This window comes from Homalodisca vitripennis, chromosome 5 (assembly GCF_021130785.1).
Source record: "Homalodisca vitripennis isolate AUS2020 chromosome 5, UT_GWSS_2.1, whole genome shotgun sequence".
In the NCBI taxonomy this organism is placed as follows: Eukaryota; Metazoa; Arthropoda; class Insecta; order Hemiptera; family Cicadellidae; genus Homalodisca; species Homalodisca vitripennis.
The window spans coordinates 85,545,985-85,565,707 of NC_060211.1; the positions used below are offsets into that span (position 1 = coordinate 85,545,985).

At 34.9% G+C, this 19,723-nt stretch overlaps 1 protein-coding gene across 1 annotated transcript in view; it reads left to right on the forward strand.

Annotated features, from left to right (window-relative positions):
* Positions 1-19,723, forward strand: part of LOC124362458 (disks large 1 tumor suppressor protein-like) — a 713,149-nt gene that overhangs the window by 582,704 nt on the left and 110,722 nt on the right. Inside the window, exon 6 of the mRNA XM_046816976.1 lies at positions 9,471-9,506. Within this exon, the coding sequence (XP_046672932.1) occupies positions 9,471-9,506 (36 nt within the window). The remainder of the gene's footprint in view (positions 1-9,470; positions 9,507-19,723) is intronic.

Below are 19,723 nucleotides of genomic sequence, written 5' to 3' on the forward strand. Positions count from 1 at the left end.
AAAACATTTCAATTATAAACATTGCAAAGATATTATTGTCGTATGTAAACAGATTTTACATTGCCTAGCCCAACAAACAGCGGTGCAGCGACAATTCTTGCGAATGAAGCTGCTTGTACTAGTTCACATTATACGGCAGTAGTTTCGCAAGTTCTCTTACAACTTTACTCGCCATAAAACTGCTCTCTGGTTTAGGCAAAGAGGTGTGTTCATACATAACTGTACTTGGCTTAAAACAAAGATTCTGGTCATCCAAACAGCTCAGTTTCTCTCTGATTTGGCATTTATAAAGATATCCTATTTTTGTGCAGATAGTCATTGTCATTCCTTATGTATGCCCTATCTTGGTTATAGTACTATGAATATCATCTTGTTTTAGCTATATCCATTTTTACTTTTTGTTACCAAATATTGACCATACAAAGTCATTTTATCAGTTTAGGCATTCATGAAGAAAGAAGTGGGGGATATGCTGGACACACTACGTTATTTGTTTATGATATTTGTAAAAAATACTCGTAATATTGTATGAATAAAATAATATGTTTTTATACGTAATAAGTTTAACTTCCTTAGGTCATCATTCTTATACATCATGAGAACATTTTATGTACTTGTCCTCAATTGTATTTTCTTGGCTTGTCTAAAAAATTCTAAAATTACTACTACTACTTTCTTTGAGTTATTGTAAAGAGCGTGACTTTTTTCGCCAGAATTTCGGGAGGCGTAGGGATTTTGAAAATTGTCCCGGAAAAAAGCAAAATGGCTCAAGGTGTCCCTCAGGGTTTAATCCTTGGGCTTATTTTATTCCTGATATAGGCTATATCGGCAGATTAAATTCAGTAATCCAGCATGGGAAACTGATTTGTGCTGGCGACGCGGATCTGCTTAAAAAACCTCTTAAGGAATTTGAGATCACATCATTCACAGAACTGAACTTATGCATACAGATCTTTTCGAAAATGTACTTAAAAACCAACCAGTAGAAATCAAATGTCGTTCATTTCTCCCTAATTCTCCACGAAGTTTTTGATAACATGGACCGCGAACGATCATGTAGACAACGTATGTGCTAGAGTTTTCTCAGACGTATTTGCATTTCGAAGACGATGTTCTGTTCCCGAAAAGTCTTAAATACGGCTTATTACGGCCTTATCCATGGAAAAAGCCTCATTTAGCGTATGGAATAAGCCTCTAAGGAGGTTGTTCCAAAAACAAAACGGATAATTTTTTTGTTAACGCAAAATCAAGCTGTCAAGAGTAATTGGAAATGTGTACTATAGAGAGTCGCGCAAGAAATATTTTAGGAAGCTAGGATTGCTGACTTTGCCATCCTATGTATATTTCTGAGAAAATCGACGTTGTTTCAACACCTCCGCAAGAAGTTAGTGTCAGACTAATCAACAAGCTCCCTGAAGGTGTAAAAAATTTAAACAACCCAAATAAATTCAAAACTCAACTCAAACGCATATTGGGTGTCTAAAACGTTTTACTCTGTTAAATAATTCATGATGAGCCGCAGGAAAATTTAGAAACCACGTCAAAAATGTTGAATCTGTCGGAAATTGTCGGGAAGTGTGTATATGAATTTATAAATGTTTGTCTGGTTGCTAGAAAACGTGTACATAGCTTTTTGCAAAATGTATTCAATTTGCAAGTTGACGATTGCGATACAATATTATAAATTGTTAAATGTAATAAAGAGATTACTATTTTATTATTATTATTATTATTACTAATGTAGAAGGTCATTTCCGATCAGCACTTTCCCCTTTCTTAAACGTGATCTGAGGTCGGGAAGTATCGATCGAAAATTCCCTGGCTATTATATTACGTGATGACACACATGAAGGGTGGGGTAAGCAGTGGTGGATGGTCAGTAGGAATGTACCAGAGCTATTTTATTGCGTGATGACTCATCCCCAAGCAGCTCCAAGTATTCATTTCGTGATAACGTAACCCCTACCCTAAACTATCACATTGGCCCTTGCGTGCTTTCATCACCCACAATATGTGCGTTTTATTCGCTGCGCTCTTTTTCGCATAATCTTGTTTACGACTACAAGCAATGGATAATAAGTAAATCTTCTTGGTAGGAAGGTGGATAAAACATATCAGCTGTTATTTAAACGTCTGTTCACAATTTAATGGTTCATTTTGTATTCCTCCAGGAATCACTCACCGTTATTATTAAGGTTATGCCACCAACATTATCTCCAACAAAAATTAACCTACACTTTTCGTAGGATATATTAAATAGTACCATGAAATGGAAAAGAATTTTATCACTATTTAAAAAGTGAGTTAGTATTACATTAAAAACATATACTGTAGGTACAAATATCTACCTAGTTGGAAAAAAATCATATGAAAACGTTTTATGTAGAGATAAAATGCTAAAGATTTTTAAAATCCTTGTGCAAAAATTGTATTATGTAACATGTTACGTAAATGTCTAGAAATAACATCAAAATCAATTTAAACCAAATATATATATATATGTAAAGATGTATATAATTTGGTTATTTAATTTATTGGCGTGTACAGTATTAATTATCACTTCTAAAATGTACCTCTTTCAATTTATTTTGTTTATAAAACTGTAACTTCAAGGAATGAATTTTACTGTTTAATTAGACGTGAAATAGTCCTTGAGGGCTCTGTAAGGTCCAATGGGAGCAACAATGGCGTGTGCATTCAAGCTCGAACTTGTTGCATTCAAGGGGAAATAGCAATCTTCATTCTGTTGTCAACTGATTACACAATAAACTGTATCGACTATCGAACTAGATTACTAAATTTATTTGGTTTAGAATTTATAAAAATGTTAGTATATTTTCAGACATTAATATTTAACTTAGCGCCTTTTAAAAATTAAACTGCTATCAAGATGTTTAAGTCATAATTTCCTTTTTCCCAAATGTAACTAAATTATTACTTGTGGTTCGTTCATGTGTGTTGGTGAAGGTTTAGAACATGTTAAATTACAGCCCTAATTGTGATTACACGGTCTATTACGCACTTATGGTATTTGTATAATTATAGTATCCCGTTTTGGACTTATTAGACGTTTTACAACCCTAGCTACGAAAACATTAGTTTTGTTCTTTGTTTATTGTCTTGCTTACATAAAGTAACCTTTTGCATTGTGAATCCCACATTTCATGTAAAGCATTATCCCCCTTAATCTCATATTGGATCATTCATATCATAAAGTCAGGTGTAAATTGGGTGCAAAGGTATAAATATCGATATTCTGTCCACAGATAGTGTACTAGCTCAGCGATTATGTTGAAGGTTTTACTCAATGTTTTTAGATTCTCGTGTTAGATTCTGCAGAGGCGTTACTTATTCTTTTTTTGTTTTCATTTTTTATGTTTTGCTTTACTATTTTATTGTGTATGCGTCTGTATACGTTCATCCACAGTTCCATTTCCGCTGTAAGTGTCACTTGTTAATCGATTTTACCACTCCCCTATCGCTCATTGTTAGTCCGCTTTCCCACTTCCTCTTTTAGAGGTTGCCACTCATTGTTTTTCAGTTTCACCACTCTCCTGTTTGAGATGTAATTCGTTTTCTGCGTTTCTGTGTCCCTGAATCAATTAGGAATAATTAAACATACTAATTTAGATACTTACTATGCTGGTAAGTACTGAACTCTCGTACAGAATTAAATGTTGTTAACAAGTATAGTGTGTACGGTTAGTACATTGATTTTGCCTTTTGGATGTATTTATTGTAATTAGTAATGGCTGGATTTTTTGTGACTGATATTGCGTGAGTTTGGTTTCTTCTATGAGTTTAGGCATTTTCGTTTTTGTGTTCATTAATCAACTGATTTGAAAACAAAACCCTTATCTTAGCTTGAGGAATTTCTAACTGTACGCGTATTTTTCTTGTAGTAGGTATTGTGTACACGAAAAGTAACAGTTATCGGACATGTCAGTAATGGTGTGGGAGGCGCGCCCGACGGTCGAGACACCATTAGCATGGTCTGGCGTTTCATGCATATTCAAGGCCGCGTTGATTGCATGCATATGCATATCTTCCTAAACGTGCCCGGTTACTTAGTTCCGTTCTTGTCGCAGTGACGTCCCTCCCATTCGGGACCGTTTTGCATCTAAAGATAATCCTGTTACGGACCACTTAACTTGTGATGCTGCTCCAGACTTTACTCTAGAGCAGTAGTTAAGAATGAAATAAAACCCCTTTTTCTTTATTTGAGGCGGAGCTCGTTTTATCACTTGGGTTTATCCAAAGATTGGCTGCAAATTCATTTATAGTTGTCTCTAAAGTTAGTATTTTTTCCTTTCGAGTTTTTTTTTTTTTTTAATAAAAAATGTGAATTCTAGGTAATTGAAAACTAGTTTTTAATGTTTTACATTGAGCTCAAAAAAGATTGTTATTATTTAAGTTGAATTTGCAGGGAATGCACTAAAATCGATATTTAACTGGTTGATATGTATAAACAGTTACAGTAAAACAACTCAGTGGGAAATATATAATTTAAAAATATATTAAAACTTCATGTGGATCAGATACGGACTTGGAGAGCTCGTTAGCGCGCTGACCATCATTGTCCAGCTCGGTGCTAGTTTTGTGAAAATGTGCACAATGAAATTTTGGACTCTTTAAAACCTCTTACTAATTATTTTAGACTATTTTGATCTTAGAGAAAGAAAAGTTTTGATCAAATTAAATACAAATGGAATAACGACACTGCACTAACATTTTTCTGAGTGTAATTTTAATATCGTCCTCCAGACAGACAGGACATCAACACTGCAAGACACATTCTAGCACAGCAATCTCGTATAACTTGAAACGTACATATGGCGTATGATTTTGTTCGTTGAGTTTCTCGGAATGAAACAGTAGCAGTGACATCACTTCTACTAGGTTTTGTCTAAATGACGTAAATTAATATTTAGTAAAGTTTTTCAATATTTCATTCGCATTACTTAGAGAGATTATTGAAACGTAATATTAAAAATTTTCTCGGTAAACAAGTTCTCGGAAATTGTATTTTCAATATACTCGTATGTTATATTAATCATGACCATTTCTGATATTGTAAGTATATCCATACGAAACAGGCTTGGTTAAATGTTATTCCATTTGATACTCGTATATTGCTGCATGATTGCTGATCTGGCGAGGACTGGTGGTATTGTGTTTCGGTTGTTGCGAGGATAATGCGAGGTAAGGGTGTGTTGAAATCAGTTTCTGTAGCGTTTATGTTCAGGGCACATTTATCTGGTAGAGAGAAAGGATTTGTCGTGGGAACACTATAGGTGCTACGACTGAAATCGCGTGAAACAACCTTCCTTAGCATTCGTCACTGAGGGATTAACTTTTGACATCTTCGACCAATAACAAAGTTAATCTTACTCATTCGTGATACTAATACTTCATTCGTATCGCCACGTGCTTGTAAGATCACATACTATCACGTTCTAGTAGGATCGCAAGCTTTACAAGTTAACTATTGGGACTACTACAATGCAGTAGAACTAAATCATTCGTGACTGTTTGGACTATTTTCCATTATTTGGTACTTGCCGACTCTCTGAAGAACTTAAATATTCCTGTAGGTGCCTCCGGACGGAAGTAAACTGACAATCAAACAGTAGATCTGCCCAATGTTGGACGAATGCCGGAAGAGACGATGTAACGTTTGTTTCCAGATGACGTAACGTTCCATGCATATTCAAGATCGGCTGATTGTTTGCATATGCATATCATCGCAAAAGTTGTCGGTTACTTGCTTACGAGGCCCAATGACCTTTGACCCTCCTCGGTTGAGCATGTTTTCATTCAACTGAGTTTATGACGATGTATAACTAGTTACAATCTTAACACCGAGTGCCAATTGTCGTTTTTGGTACTTAAAATACAGTAGTTCAGTTTGACTAGTAAGCATACTGCGCGTGGTACCCGCTACCTGACTTCCGCTCTAAATTTGTTAATGATATGGTCTTAAATGTTGGAAATCTCTGGCCTGCAATGTATAAGCTCTAGTTTGGTAATCAGTGTAAAATGTTCCATAACCGTTTCATATCATTTTATACATATAAGCTTACGAGGTGGAAAATGTAGCGATTGAAGAGAACGAGCTGTAAAGCTTATAGAGAGGTATGAAATTATAGCTGGCAAAGTGTTAATGACACGGAACAGGTTTTACAATTGCTTGCAATGAAATCGGCGTAAAACCAGTCAATTTATAGTCCTAGGCCGACTGGCTTAGTTGATCAACACCAACTGAGAAAACTTTATTGCGTCGTGCCTCGCACCGGTAATAGCTAACTCTTTAATAAATGGAGTTTTATTGTTCGTTTACCTCTTCGGTTTCTAGATTACCCGCTATTCAGTTTATATTTCTAATCGACCTATTGTGTTTTGTTCCTGCAATAAAACCCCCATTCGTGTGTATCAGGCGAGCGTAACTAAAATGGGCATTTTATGTTTACTAGGTGATGTTAATTAATTATACCTACTACGAGTGTCTTATCGAGTATTTTATGACTGCATTGATTTTAATCAACTTTGGCTCAGATCGAACAATAAAAGAGGCACGCGTTTGGGATATTAAAAAACCCCGGAATGTAAACAATGCCACAAAGTATGAATGACCTAAAAGGCAATAGGATTTAAGACAGCACAAATACTGAGGAGATGGAATCAGTGGTGAGAGGTCAGCGGGTCGGGGTGGGAAGATTTTGAAGCCAGGTTAGATTGTTCTTGGGCTGTGGGCAATTTTGAACTGAGTAGACGAAGGAGGCTTCGTAAGCTCAGCTATTGATCACCCGAGACTGTTTATGCCGCAGGCATGGAAATCAAGAAATTGTAAAAGCTTTTCCAAGGAAATCACACTATTGCAGAAGATTTTATAAATAAATATAGCGTGCATATAGCAATACAACAAGAAACATACACCAGATGATGAAAGTAACTAATCCATGATATTCCGGTTCGAAGTGTATGTAACTAATGTAACTACAGCGGTTGTTGTCAGTTTATGAGTATTTCTAAGTACGCCAGACGTGCATACAACGTCAGCGATGCAGGTACAGTAGTTCCCCGGCGAACTGCTGCAATTAGTCACCGCTCACCCACTTTCTTTGTTAATTAATTATCGCGTTCTAAACCCGGTAATTAATCTCGCGCCTCACCTTTGTTTTCACCTCAGTTTATTGCACTTCCGTGTTTCTTCCCAAGAATAAGGGGCGAATTGTTTACGTATTACAAGGTGTACAGGTGTTTTCATTAATTTGATCTCTACCGGAAGCTTTAGAATCTGAAGTAGATAAATATCGTTCTTTCTTCTTAATTAGTTATTTTTCTACGTTATTTTGTTTACGATGAAAATTACTTGCTTATGATTTACAGTACCTATATACTCTTTTTACATTTTTCGCTACTTCGATTTATAAATAGTACTTTGTTCTTGGCTGAGTATAACGAGCCTTTAACATGTTATAGAATCTACAGTAGGATTAGCGTTAAAATTGTTTCTGAAACAGATTAGATATAAAATTACAGGTTCTGATTAGAAGTCACAATGGAGATCGAAAAAAATAACATCAAGAATTGCAAATTTTGTTACATAAAAAAAATATTTCCTAAGTGGGACTATGTGTTAATAATTTGTAGCTATTATACACAACTAAGGGTCGATACAGAACCTAGTTAAAACAGGTTATACTTATTGTCAATAATAATTAATCTGGGTCTGTGTACGAGTAACTTGTATTATACACAACTAAGGGTCGATACTGAACCTAGTTAAACAGATTATACTTAGGGTCAATAATAATTAATCTGGGTGTACGTACGAGTAACTTGTATTATACACAACTAAGGGTCAATACTGAACCTAGTTAAAACAGATTATACTTAGGGTCAATAATAATTAATCTTGATCTACGTACGAGTAACGTGTATTATATACAACTAAGGGTCAATACTGAACCTACTTAAAACAGATTATACTTAGGGTCAATAATAATTAATCTGGGTGTACGTACGAGTAACTTGTATTATACACAACTAAGGGTCGATACTGAACCTAGTTAAAACAGATTATACTTAGTGTCAATAATAATTAATCTTGGTCTACGTACGAGTAACGTGTATTATATACAACTAAGGGTCAATACTGAACCTAGTTAAAACAGGTTATACTTAGGGTCAATAATAATTAATCTTGGTCTACGTACGAGTAACGTGTATTATATACAACTAAGGGTCAATACTGAACCTAGTTAAAACAGATTATACTTAGGGTCAATAATAATTAATCTTGGTCTACGTACGAGTAACGTGTATTATATACAACTAAGGGTCAATACTAAACCTAGTTAAAACAGATTATACTTAGGGTCAATAATAATTAATCTTGGTCTACGTACGAGTAACGTGTATTATATACAACTAAGGGTCAATACTGAACCTAGTTAAAACAGATTATACTTAGGGTCAATAATAATTAATCTGGGTGTACGTACGAGTAACTTGTATTATACACAACTGAGGGTCGATACTGAACCTAGTTAAAACAGATTATACCTAGTGTCAATAATAATTAATCTTGGTCTACGTACGAGTAACTTGTATTATACACAACTAAGGGTCAATACTAAACCTAGTTAAAACAGATTATACTTAGGGTCAATAATAATTAATCTTGGTCTACGTACGAGTAACGTGTATTATATACAACTAAGGGTCAATACTAAACCTAGTTAAAACAGATTATACTTAGGGTCAATAATAATTGATCTTGGTCTACGTACGAGTAACGTGTATTATATACAACTAAGGGTCAATACTGAACCTAGTTAAAACAGATTATACTTAGGGTCAATAATAATTAATCTTGGTCTACGTACGAGTAACGTGTATTATATAGAACTAAGGGTCAATACTGAACCTAGTTAAAACAGGTTATACTTAGGGTCAATAATAATTAATCTTGGTCTACGTACGAGTAACGTGTATTATATACAACTAAGGGTCAATACTGAACCTAGTTAAAACAGGTTATACTTTAGTGTCAATAATAATTAATCTGGGTCTGTGTACGAGTAACTTATATTATACACAACGCAGGGGTTTATATTTAACTATGTTAAAACAGGCAAAGTTATACGAGTCAACAATAGCATAACATAGTGCACTCTCACAAATATTAAACATTGCCTTGTTATTAGTATTCCGAATATATTAATTTGGTGAAGGATTTGAAATCATATTCTTGTTGTAACGAGGTAGTGAACATTTTCACAGAAACTACTATTTATAATCGGTGTCATTCAATGGACGTTGCTCTCAGATATCCAGAATATTCCGCTTATATGTTCAACTAGTTGTTGCTTTGTTTTGTTGGCTTTTTACATGGCTTGAGTGTTATTATCATTCTGTTGTTATCTTGTAATTTCTTGCTGACTAATGGGCTTGTTTGTTTTCAGGCGCACACACCTTTATTGGGAACAGATAATAAGCACGTAAGTCACTCTGCTACCTTATTTAGCTTATATATAAATTATATGATTTATGTAATGATTATTTCCCTGTCAACTGATGCAGATCTCTCTATCGAGTTAACTTTTTAGCGTGTATATTCTAAATATTGTGAGTTTGTCGAAATCTTACTACTACTTTTAACTTTAAAACGGTAACTCCCCATTGTATTCTGATTTTAGTGGCAGAAAACAAATTATGTCTACGATCCGAGGTTCTGATTTTTTGTGGTGTATTTTTGTCCAGTTGTTTCGAGTCCACAACATTAATAAGTTGCATTACAATATTTCTGAAGAAGAACTAATTATAACTTAGGTGTTTTAGTTAAGATATGCGTTGTTTTGTTTTGTAGGCTTTGCAATATTTAGCATAACAAATAAAACTTTGAAATAATCCAAAGAAGATAAACAGTAAGGATGGGAAGACAACAGACTTTTAAACGTTTTATATCCTACAGTGTTTTGTATGTATTGTGTATGTCAAAAACTGGTCAAATGTGAAATAAACCTGAAACTATTTGCTGATATGGTTATTCTGAAGCTATTTAGCTGTTAAAACCTCAAACTATTATTGTGATATTTTCATGTCCAATTAATTTTAAACATATAATATTTTTAAGAAAATACCCAAATCTTCTCAAAACTCAGTTTAAATGCCCTTTACAACATCGAACGATACGGTTGGGCAAGGAAGAGGCGTTAGGTTACTACGTGAAAATGTTGAACTAATTTTGAACGTGATTCTTCATATTTTATGTTTATTTTATGGCATAAAATTAAAGACATAGCTCTATTTTATAGGATAACGGATGCTTAGTTTATCAATAAGTTTTTAACGGTATTTTATTGTTATTCGTTAATTAAATATTTAAAACAAGCCATACTTGAGCGATATTTAGACAACAATCGAAAACGCTTGTTTTGTGAGCCGCGCCAATCGTTTGTAATCTTGGAATTTAATCATTGATAGCAGTAATTTAACTTGAACAAGTAAACTGATTTGACGATAAAACGATACCTCGTGCCCATTCCACGCATGATCAGAGGCGCGGGTTCACAGATAACGCGACAAGGTCATATCAATCATGTTCGATTATCCGTCTGGAGTGTGAGGTAGCCTATGTCACGGCCTGCATTATCACGACAACAGCTGCAAGTACGCTTCTTAGTGCCTTTCTTATGTAGACCCCAATTTTGGATGTCATAGTCAAAATCTGTCATTTGTTAAAATTGTAATAAAAATGTACAATATGTAATATTTCGTTAAGTTGTATTATTCAGTATTATGTCGAGTTGAAATAGCTGAATGGACTGAGTATTGGTGTAACTCTTAATTGTCACAATACTTGTTTCTAAACTAAAGAAGATCAGTAAGTGCCTGAAGTAATCATAATATAAATTACGACCTAAGTTTGTCCACTGTCAGTTTAATACTAGTCCCGTTTCGTAACATTTCGTCAAGAAAGGAATCTATATCTTTGGTAGCTAAGGATTGAAAACCAAACAATAAATGTTTACATCTCGCGTATTATCTATAGCTTGATATTCTCAAAACCAACAGTTAAGAACAGAAATAATAATTGCATCAGCGTCATTGCACGCGTGACTAAAATGATCACATTGCTGTCTCTTATATTATTCTCTGATGAAAATGTGTTTACCAACGTAAGTTGGTTGGTTTAAGCGCATTAACCTACAAATTGTGACCAGTAAACATTGATGGTTTGCTATTTTTATGATTTAGCTACCATCCCATTTCGACAAATACGAAATATAGTGGCTTTCGAGTAGTTTCAATCTAATTTAATAAATTGCAAATTGACTATTTTTTATCCCGAAATACATAATAATAGGGCCTGTTGTAGACCTTTAAACTAGTGTTCAATTTTCCCACCTATCTTGTTATGCAACTGTAGATATAGAAGCTGTGAGAAAAAAGTTTATAATAAAAAAAGATTGTTTTCTATAAATAAAAATGAAAATTTAAAAACTGTTGGAATTGTGTTGTGCGAGTCAGTAGCTTGAGGGCTGGCCAATTTTTACAGAATTGGTGTCATTTTCATATTAAATCTATTTCCTTTAATCACTATAGTATTGATGTCACTAAATATTCAAAGTTAATGTTTCTAACAGCCATCAATTCCGACAAATAATCATCGACAATTCAATTCCAATTGGATTCACGAGATCCCAGCCTCGACCAATGCCAGGTTTTGTAGCTGCTACTTCCTTGTTCAACTTGGATAAGGGCAAATTGAGGTAATAGGCGAGGAACATATTTGTTATTGTGTAATAAACGGATACCGTGGAATAAGGAATTTAAATAGTAAGACATGATAAGAAGGGTGGTGCTGATGCCCACGAAATACATCCCTTTTCCTGCATCACGTACATGGTTTTAGATCCTGAATTTGTGTGTTTATCGCGGACAGGTCGCCACGTCTTTAAAAGACCATGGTGTTCCTCATCAGTGTCGATCCGACGCCCCTGCCACAGTCTAAGGCGCGTTTTCCTCAAACTACAGTAAAGTAAACGCTGCGTAATTACCGTACGTAACGCGGCCAGGTGTTCCGTGTTTAATATTCAACGCAGCGCAAAATTGTTTTCCACGATCACGTGTTTCTCACTACACGTGTTTACGCTCTGCTGAACGAACTTGACGCTCAAGATTCAAAAGCGCTCTACCATGGATAGAAAAAAGGCGTGTTTGACTGGTGGAATAGTGGATGGATAAGGATGTGGACATTGCTATCGTTCCGCTGTTACAAACTAGAGATTATTGCAACGAATAGTTAAAAAAATTAATAATATTCATCTTCCTTAACTCTTGCGAAATCAGATACGTACTGAATCAATATACTATAATCGTCTCAGAACACTTGCTGATTTCAGAACTGCTTACATTTTCTAATCAATATAAAGAACGGAATATCAATAGTGTGCTCCGTGATTTAACTACTACGGAAGTAATGCCTTCAAAAACTGAGCAAGTATTGTGCAGCGCGGTTTGTGGTTAGTTGCTCACAGCGTAGATATAAGGACGCAGCACCACATAAAAGGTACCATACAACATGAATAACCCAGTTGAAGTACCCAGAAAAGTGCTGCTTATAAGCTGCAGCCTCCGTATTGCGACTACTTGTGTAACCTTGTATATGAATTAGTATCACAGGAGGGACATCACTGAATTATTGAAAAGGGTATACATATAAATTATTACGTAGGTTCTATCAATCATATTCCTAGGTCGAACGAGTGGGTGCCACCTCCAACCAGAGTTAAACAAGAAAGATGCTCGGCAGCTGCAGTCAGAGATACCGTACCTCGGCTCCTACCGGTGCAATAGGGCATACATACACAGTGGTTATTTACAATACTGGTGCTGTGTACAACTAGCATCGGAGTGGCGTGTCAAGAAATTATGCCGTTGTGGAATACTCCCGAACGAACGAAACGTTTAATTTTAGGTGATAATTACCACAACAAAAGTTAATTAAATAAGGAATAGAACACAGTAAAAAGGTGTCAGCCGAAGATAATTACAAGAGTGAGTGGTATGCCTATCCACATCCATGTGGGTTCACTTCTGGCTGGTTTTTCCCTTCTAGTTGACACTGGGTACTCCAAAAACCGATATGTTACTTAAGTCTGGGCAACTTTATGGTATGTCAAGCAGCGGCACATCGCTAACCGCAAATGTCCAGTGATTGGAGTGTAAGGGTAGATCGATGGGTTTTGTCTACTGCGGGAGATAGCTGTTTGAATTGGTGGGGTTCTCTAAGTGTAAAGGGCTGTTGCTAGCCTAGACGTAAGGGCGACCCACCCTCTGACTGCTTTTACTGTAAATGCTGGTAGAAGGCTTCCCTTTCCTCCAAGGAGACCAAGTTCCCCCTTCCACATGGATCTTGAGAGGAGGTGGTCCCTATCCCCGAACCCATCCCATATAGATTATCCTGCCATTTCGGAAGCAGCACTAAAGTACTTTAGCACTAAGAAAACCAAAAAGGGAGTATGGTAACGATTCAAGAATATCCATCCAAAGGTCCCAATTTAAACTATATTAAATTTGCCTGAAATACCCTGTATACGTAATAATCATATTTTAATCAAATTCAGTCAAAAACATTATAAATTTAAAACATTATTTATTTATGTTAATACACATTAAACTACCTGTACTACGTATATGACAAACCTGTATAAACAAGTTTTTATTACGGTTTAAATACTAAATTTGATCCACGCTGTGCTCTATAAATCATATCCGATGTTTATTTCATATCATGGATCAGTGTGTATGCAGACAAATTCAATAGTACTGTCATCATTTACAGTAAAACATGTTTTAAAACAAACAGCTTTTTACCGTGTTTAGCTCAAATAGAAACGAGACTATATATAGCATTACCTGTCATGTGCTTTATCAGCAAACACTCGTGTTGCTATCTCATCTGTGTGTAACTAGCGATATCAGCTGACAGCGGCACGCACAGCGGAAGATAAGAACTCAAGGCCACGTGCCGCTCTGCTGGTTCCAATGAATGAATGACCTTGCCCCACTGCGCCAGTAGTAGCTGAGGAACGGTACCGTTGCATGCCTCGCCATTCTGATGTTCTTACTAGAGGTGTAAATGTCGAAAAATGAACGGCTGACCTTGCAGCTGCAATCAGAGGAACGGTACCGTTGTCTGCACCGCCATTCTGACGTTCTTACGCTGTTAGGACAGTGGCAGAGGTGTAAATGTCGAAAAATGAACGACTGACCTTGCAGCTGCAATCAGAGGAACGGTACCGTTGTCTGCACCGCCATTCTGACGTTCTTACGCTGTTAGGACAGTGGCAGAGGTGTAAATGTCGAAAAATGAACGACTGACCTTGCAGCTGCAATCAGAGGAACGGGTACCGTTGTATGCTTTGCCTTTCTGGTGCTCTTCTGATATTGGGACAGTGGAACATGAGTAGTTGAATGACTAATGAATGACTTGGACTGGGACTTCGTCTTCTCAGATAACTTTGGCCCTTGTCTGAATGAATTACGACTAGCGACCTTCAAAGTAGCTGTATATTAACTTGTTTAGAATGAAATGTAACTGGAATGTAAAGGTTGTGCAATGTATAGTAATTCATCCATATCTCTTACGTGGGGAAGCCGTGGATATCTGCCATATTTATTTTTTTTTCTTTTCTATGTTTATACCTAACGTTGCTCCCTTTCTATTTATCATGCTAGGAAGTAGAAAGAAACCTAAAGTAAAAATCGTACATGGCGCCATAGTTAAGTTTACTTGATTCACTATTACGATTATGCATTATATAAAACATATTTGACTATATTTTATTCTACTATATAAAAACTAATATAAGTTTTTATTTTTTTTTTTAAGGAGAAATCCTGTTACTAAGTTTGCATTGTCATTTTGTATATTTTAAATCCCTGGTAGAATCGGTGTCATATACTCGTATTATTACTACTTTGCGGGTAGTATCGAAATCACACTATATTTAGAAAAATGTATACATTAATTGGTAGTTAACTTGATTTCAAGAATTGAATATCTGAGTGTATTCTGACTCAAAATCAAAACAGTGTAATCCTGTTATGTTATGTTGAAACCAACACGCTGGCAACGCGTGATCGTCGCCTATCTTATCTATCGTTCCCGTGAATAATTGCACGATTGTTTATTAATTAAATACTTCTACAACTTATGACATCTTTTGCTGTACAATATTGCATAAAAACATTTTGAACTTCTCAAGTTGTTCTTTGGGACGATAAAGTGAGTCTAAGAAGGATGGACCTACATTTGGGAGCTATTTAAAATAGAAAAGTTAGAAATGTCGAATTTTCAAGATTATATACTGTAAGTTATTAGAATAGTTACCTTTATATTTGAGTTTAATGACCTAGTATAAAACTGATTATTTAAATCTAATATGTTTTATGTGTTTGAGAATTTGTGCATATATACTTCTAGCCGGCCCAAACAAGTGACAACACTTAAATGAAATGAATATAGAAACATGTATTTTGGAAATTATGGAGCTCTAAGTCACACAATGGTTAATGATGAAAATGAGAGTTTGATTTATCTCCTACGAGGTTTTCTACTGTGTAAATAATTCTAATGGGTGTCTATCGACACCCATTGAGCGACATCGGCATTAATTATGTTCTCCTAACTGTCAATGTTTTTGTCGAAATCAAAAAGTTTACAAAATCCAATCATGTCGTTTCTCTTATTGTCTAACGTCCCATTAGTTTATAGATCATAAGTAGGAAATTTTAACACAGTAGGGATGAAAAAGTACAGATACCCTTTACTTGTTTTTAGCGTGCATCTACTTTAGTTTTCAATTTCCTTAAAACCAATAAACTGATCGCATTTAAACTTTAATGCAAGGCTCCTCTAACAAGTTGTTCAATTATTTATAATTTTGTGATCCCTCAAAGGAAAAATTTTAATTTGAAAATGAACCACAATTATTGTTGTTTTGAAGGAATTAGTTTCTGAGACGTCTTAACTCCCGATAAAACAACCTTGTTAACCTTTTATTAATGAAGATTGTATTGAATTCGATTGCGATCCGATTACGGGTTTTAGAAGAATACAAGTTTAAACGTAATGATTCCTGAGAACAATTAAAAAATGACTGTATTTTTCCATTTCATCTGCGATAACTAGTATATTTCAAATAAAAATAAGAATTGAAGTAACGTAACGTGAAATTAGACGAAGACCATAACGTAATATGAATTTTGTAGGCGTATTGAATTGGCCTAAACACAATGTTGAAACTCGGGTTATGTAATTTCTGTGCTGGCAGTAATAGCTTAGGCAACCAATATACCCTAATTGGGGAGGAAAGGGGAGATTTGGACGACAGAGAGAGGGTCTAATAAATAAATAAATAGATCCTGGCATCAGCTCAGTTATTAAAAAAATTAATTATTTATATTTATACTTAAGTTGTTTTACAAAGGTATCCTTCTAAAAATACCCTTACCACTCTGAGAATAAGAAACATGTTTCCTGGTAGACGATGGCGCCAGCAACCCTGTCTGAAGAGACGGATAATGTACGATGACAGCATGTCTTGGTTTACATATTTACCTTATGAATAATGTATGTAATAATATTTCAAATACTTCTTAAATTAACTTAACTTTTTTGTCAAGTTCTGGAACTAAATTGTGTATACATGACAATGTTACTTCCTGAAGCTGTGACTTATACAGGCACGAAGATAAGCTTTTAGTTATATTCCCATAACGATACCGCGGCTTTCAGAGTACTAGCTCACAGTTTATAATAGAACTCAGACATATTTAAAGTTTCTACTCCAGTGCACTCCTTCAAAATATGAAATGAAATTCATTTATAAATCATGTTTATCGTTGAAAAACATTTTATCATGACATGTTCATGCAAAGTTAACATGATGAAAAAAAGTATAATTCAAAAGAATATGTATGAAATTTGTATACACAGTCAAATAGTAACTGTCATAAGCCCCAGTGAAAATTTAGCCAGCGCCGAAAACGTTTAACTTAGACGAGTACCGTACTAATCTCATACAATTTAATCAATTACAATATTTATAAACTTTTACATTCACACATTCTTAAATTCTTGTCCGTATTCAGTATAAATTATACACTTGTTTTATTTTATAATATATTTTATAACATACGATATATTATAACAGTATACCGAAAAAATAAAAGACCAACATATCAGAATTCGGACGTGAACTATCATTTTATTGTACAAAAAATGAGAACCTTTTTCCACTACATTAGTTTAGGGGTTTCGAAATCTGAAAAGGAGAACGTATAATAGTTTTCGAAACGTCGTGTTTTACTTTTTTTAACACATAATAATGGAACATTTCTGATATTCTCTTGTCTATCGCCAATATGTAATGTATCTAGATTAAATATTTTTATAAAATCCGTTTAATCTTAAAACAATAAATATATTCATGGTAATTTTTTGTGGTAGTTTTCCCTCGGAGTAACTTACTTTAATATTATTAGATTTACTTCAGGACAGAGTATACGGTTGGATTTCTCCCAAAATCACTAATCATTGAAAACCCAAATGCACTGTTTTACCATAACATTAACAGCGTCTTCTTTACTGTGTATTATGGAGGAGGACGTAAAAGTTGCGTGGAATACGCAATTCTGACTTAGTTTATTGTAGTTCCGGTACAGAGTTCTGCTGGTATAGTAATGTGTAAAATGGCATTTCAGTTTTCTCACAAATCGTGGATTGTGATTAATACCGGATTAGATTTATAAAGACGTAGACGCCTCGCCGTGCCGAAAGTAATGGATGTAGATGCCACTTTTGTATGTAACTCTCGCTAATACACTTTTGATGTCACGCCTGAGCCTCAGCTGAGCAGCCCATAAAAGTGCAGTAAATCGCTTCTTCTCGGTGTTAAGAGCATTGTTAGTGGACTTTGCACTCACTACGCGACTTACAATAACAGCCAATAAAAGTCAGGATAATTTATCCTGCGGTTCGAAATACATACTCCCGGTCGTGAATCACATCTTCGCGAAGGAAGTAATTCTTTACTCTTATACTTCATGGAAGCTGAAGTTAATGGAGTTATTTGAACTTTCGGTTAAGGAATTACGCTGTATGTATGTTTATTAATGCTGTAAAAGATTCATTTCAGCAAAAAGGATGGTGTTTTTTAATTTGGTTTTTGGAACTTACTCTAATATTTTACAGAACGTTCCTATTTCCCTTCCTGTGGCAATACACGTAATAAAATCTCCCAATGACTGACACCATTTGAGATTTTACCTATTAGGGCGAAAATTGGTACATTAAAAATACTTTAAATAACTTCTGAACAACATTTTACTTGTCCAGTGTAAACAACATCCATAATTTTCCTTGTATCCTCTCTGATTATTCCAAGGTAACTGATGGAACCGAATGAAGTTTTTGAAAAGAGATTTCATCCTTTTGAACGAAGAAAATGATCCTACAAAATTCAAAAAAATTATTATATAACTATCTTATACAGAAAGCTTTTTACTCGGTTGGTGAGTTTTTTTCCGATTAGTAATTTAAAAGTGGCTACAGAAATTGTGATTAGATATGTAACTTAAACCATATTTTTCTGACGAGTGTAATACAATTATTGTAAAAATTGTCATACTACACAATAAAGAATATTAATTTTTTTAAGATGCCAAGTATGCCTGTGGCTGCATCCACACTCTTATGTTCTTAGAAATAAGGAAAGGTACACACACAGAGCGCTCATGTGTTCTGAGGTTGAATTTGAGGGATGTTTTTCTTTTTACGCAACCGAAGCCCATACTGTGGGCCAGGGGTTATTATCGATCAATACTTTCCTTCCTTTCTTAAAAGTGATCTGAGATTGGAAAGTACTGATCGGAAAGCCTGTGACTAATGTATTACGTGATAACATACCTGAAGGGTAGGGTGAACAGTGGTGGATGGAATGTCAGGAGGAATGTACCAGAGCTATTGTATTGAGAGATGGCTCACCTCCAAGCAGCTCCAAGTATCCATTATCTGGCAACATAACCCCCAATTTAAACTGTCACAATAATTGCTCTAGTGCGCTTTCTTCGCAAAATTAGCAGCTATTGACCGGCACAGGTTGGTGGTATTTTATAAGCCTTGGCCTTACTGTTGGGAAGGAGAGACATCATACTTATTAATTATCGAGATCCTGCCTGCCTAGTTGGGTATTCCTTTGAGATCACACATGTCAGAGCTTAACAGCTTTGCTTTGCCTCTTAATCCCACGAATATAACATCTGTTTATGAAAACCCGTATTGTGTAACAACTAATGTTCGTACAGTTTACTGAGCACAAAAACAGTCTTTATTAAGTTCGTGCTGTTACTCGTTACTAAAAGTACTCTTAATAAAAAAAAAAAACATGATTTAATGGGTGTATTTTTTATAGCAGCAACTAATATAATATAGTGTGTGATAATGAAAATAATCTATCCGTGGTTTATAGAAGTTCAACTTGTTATTAAGAATTAGAAATTAGAATTAATAAATCATTTTTTGTAACTTTGAGGTTTTACGTAATTACAACGTTTATTATAGATTAATAGTGCTGTAAGCATTACTTGTATATCTGCGCCCTATTAAGTATACGTTTAATGCTAAACATCAATATTAAATTGTATC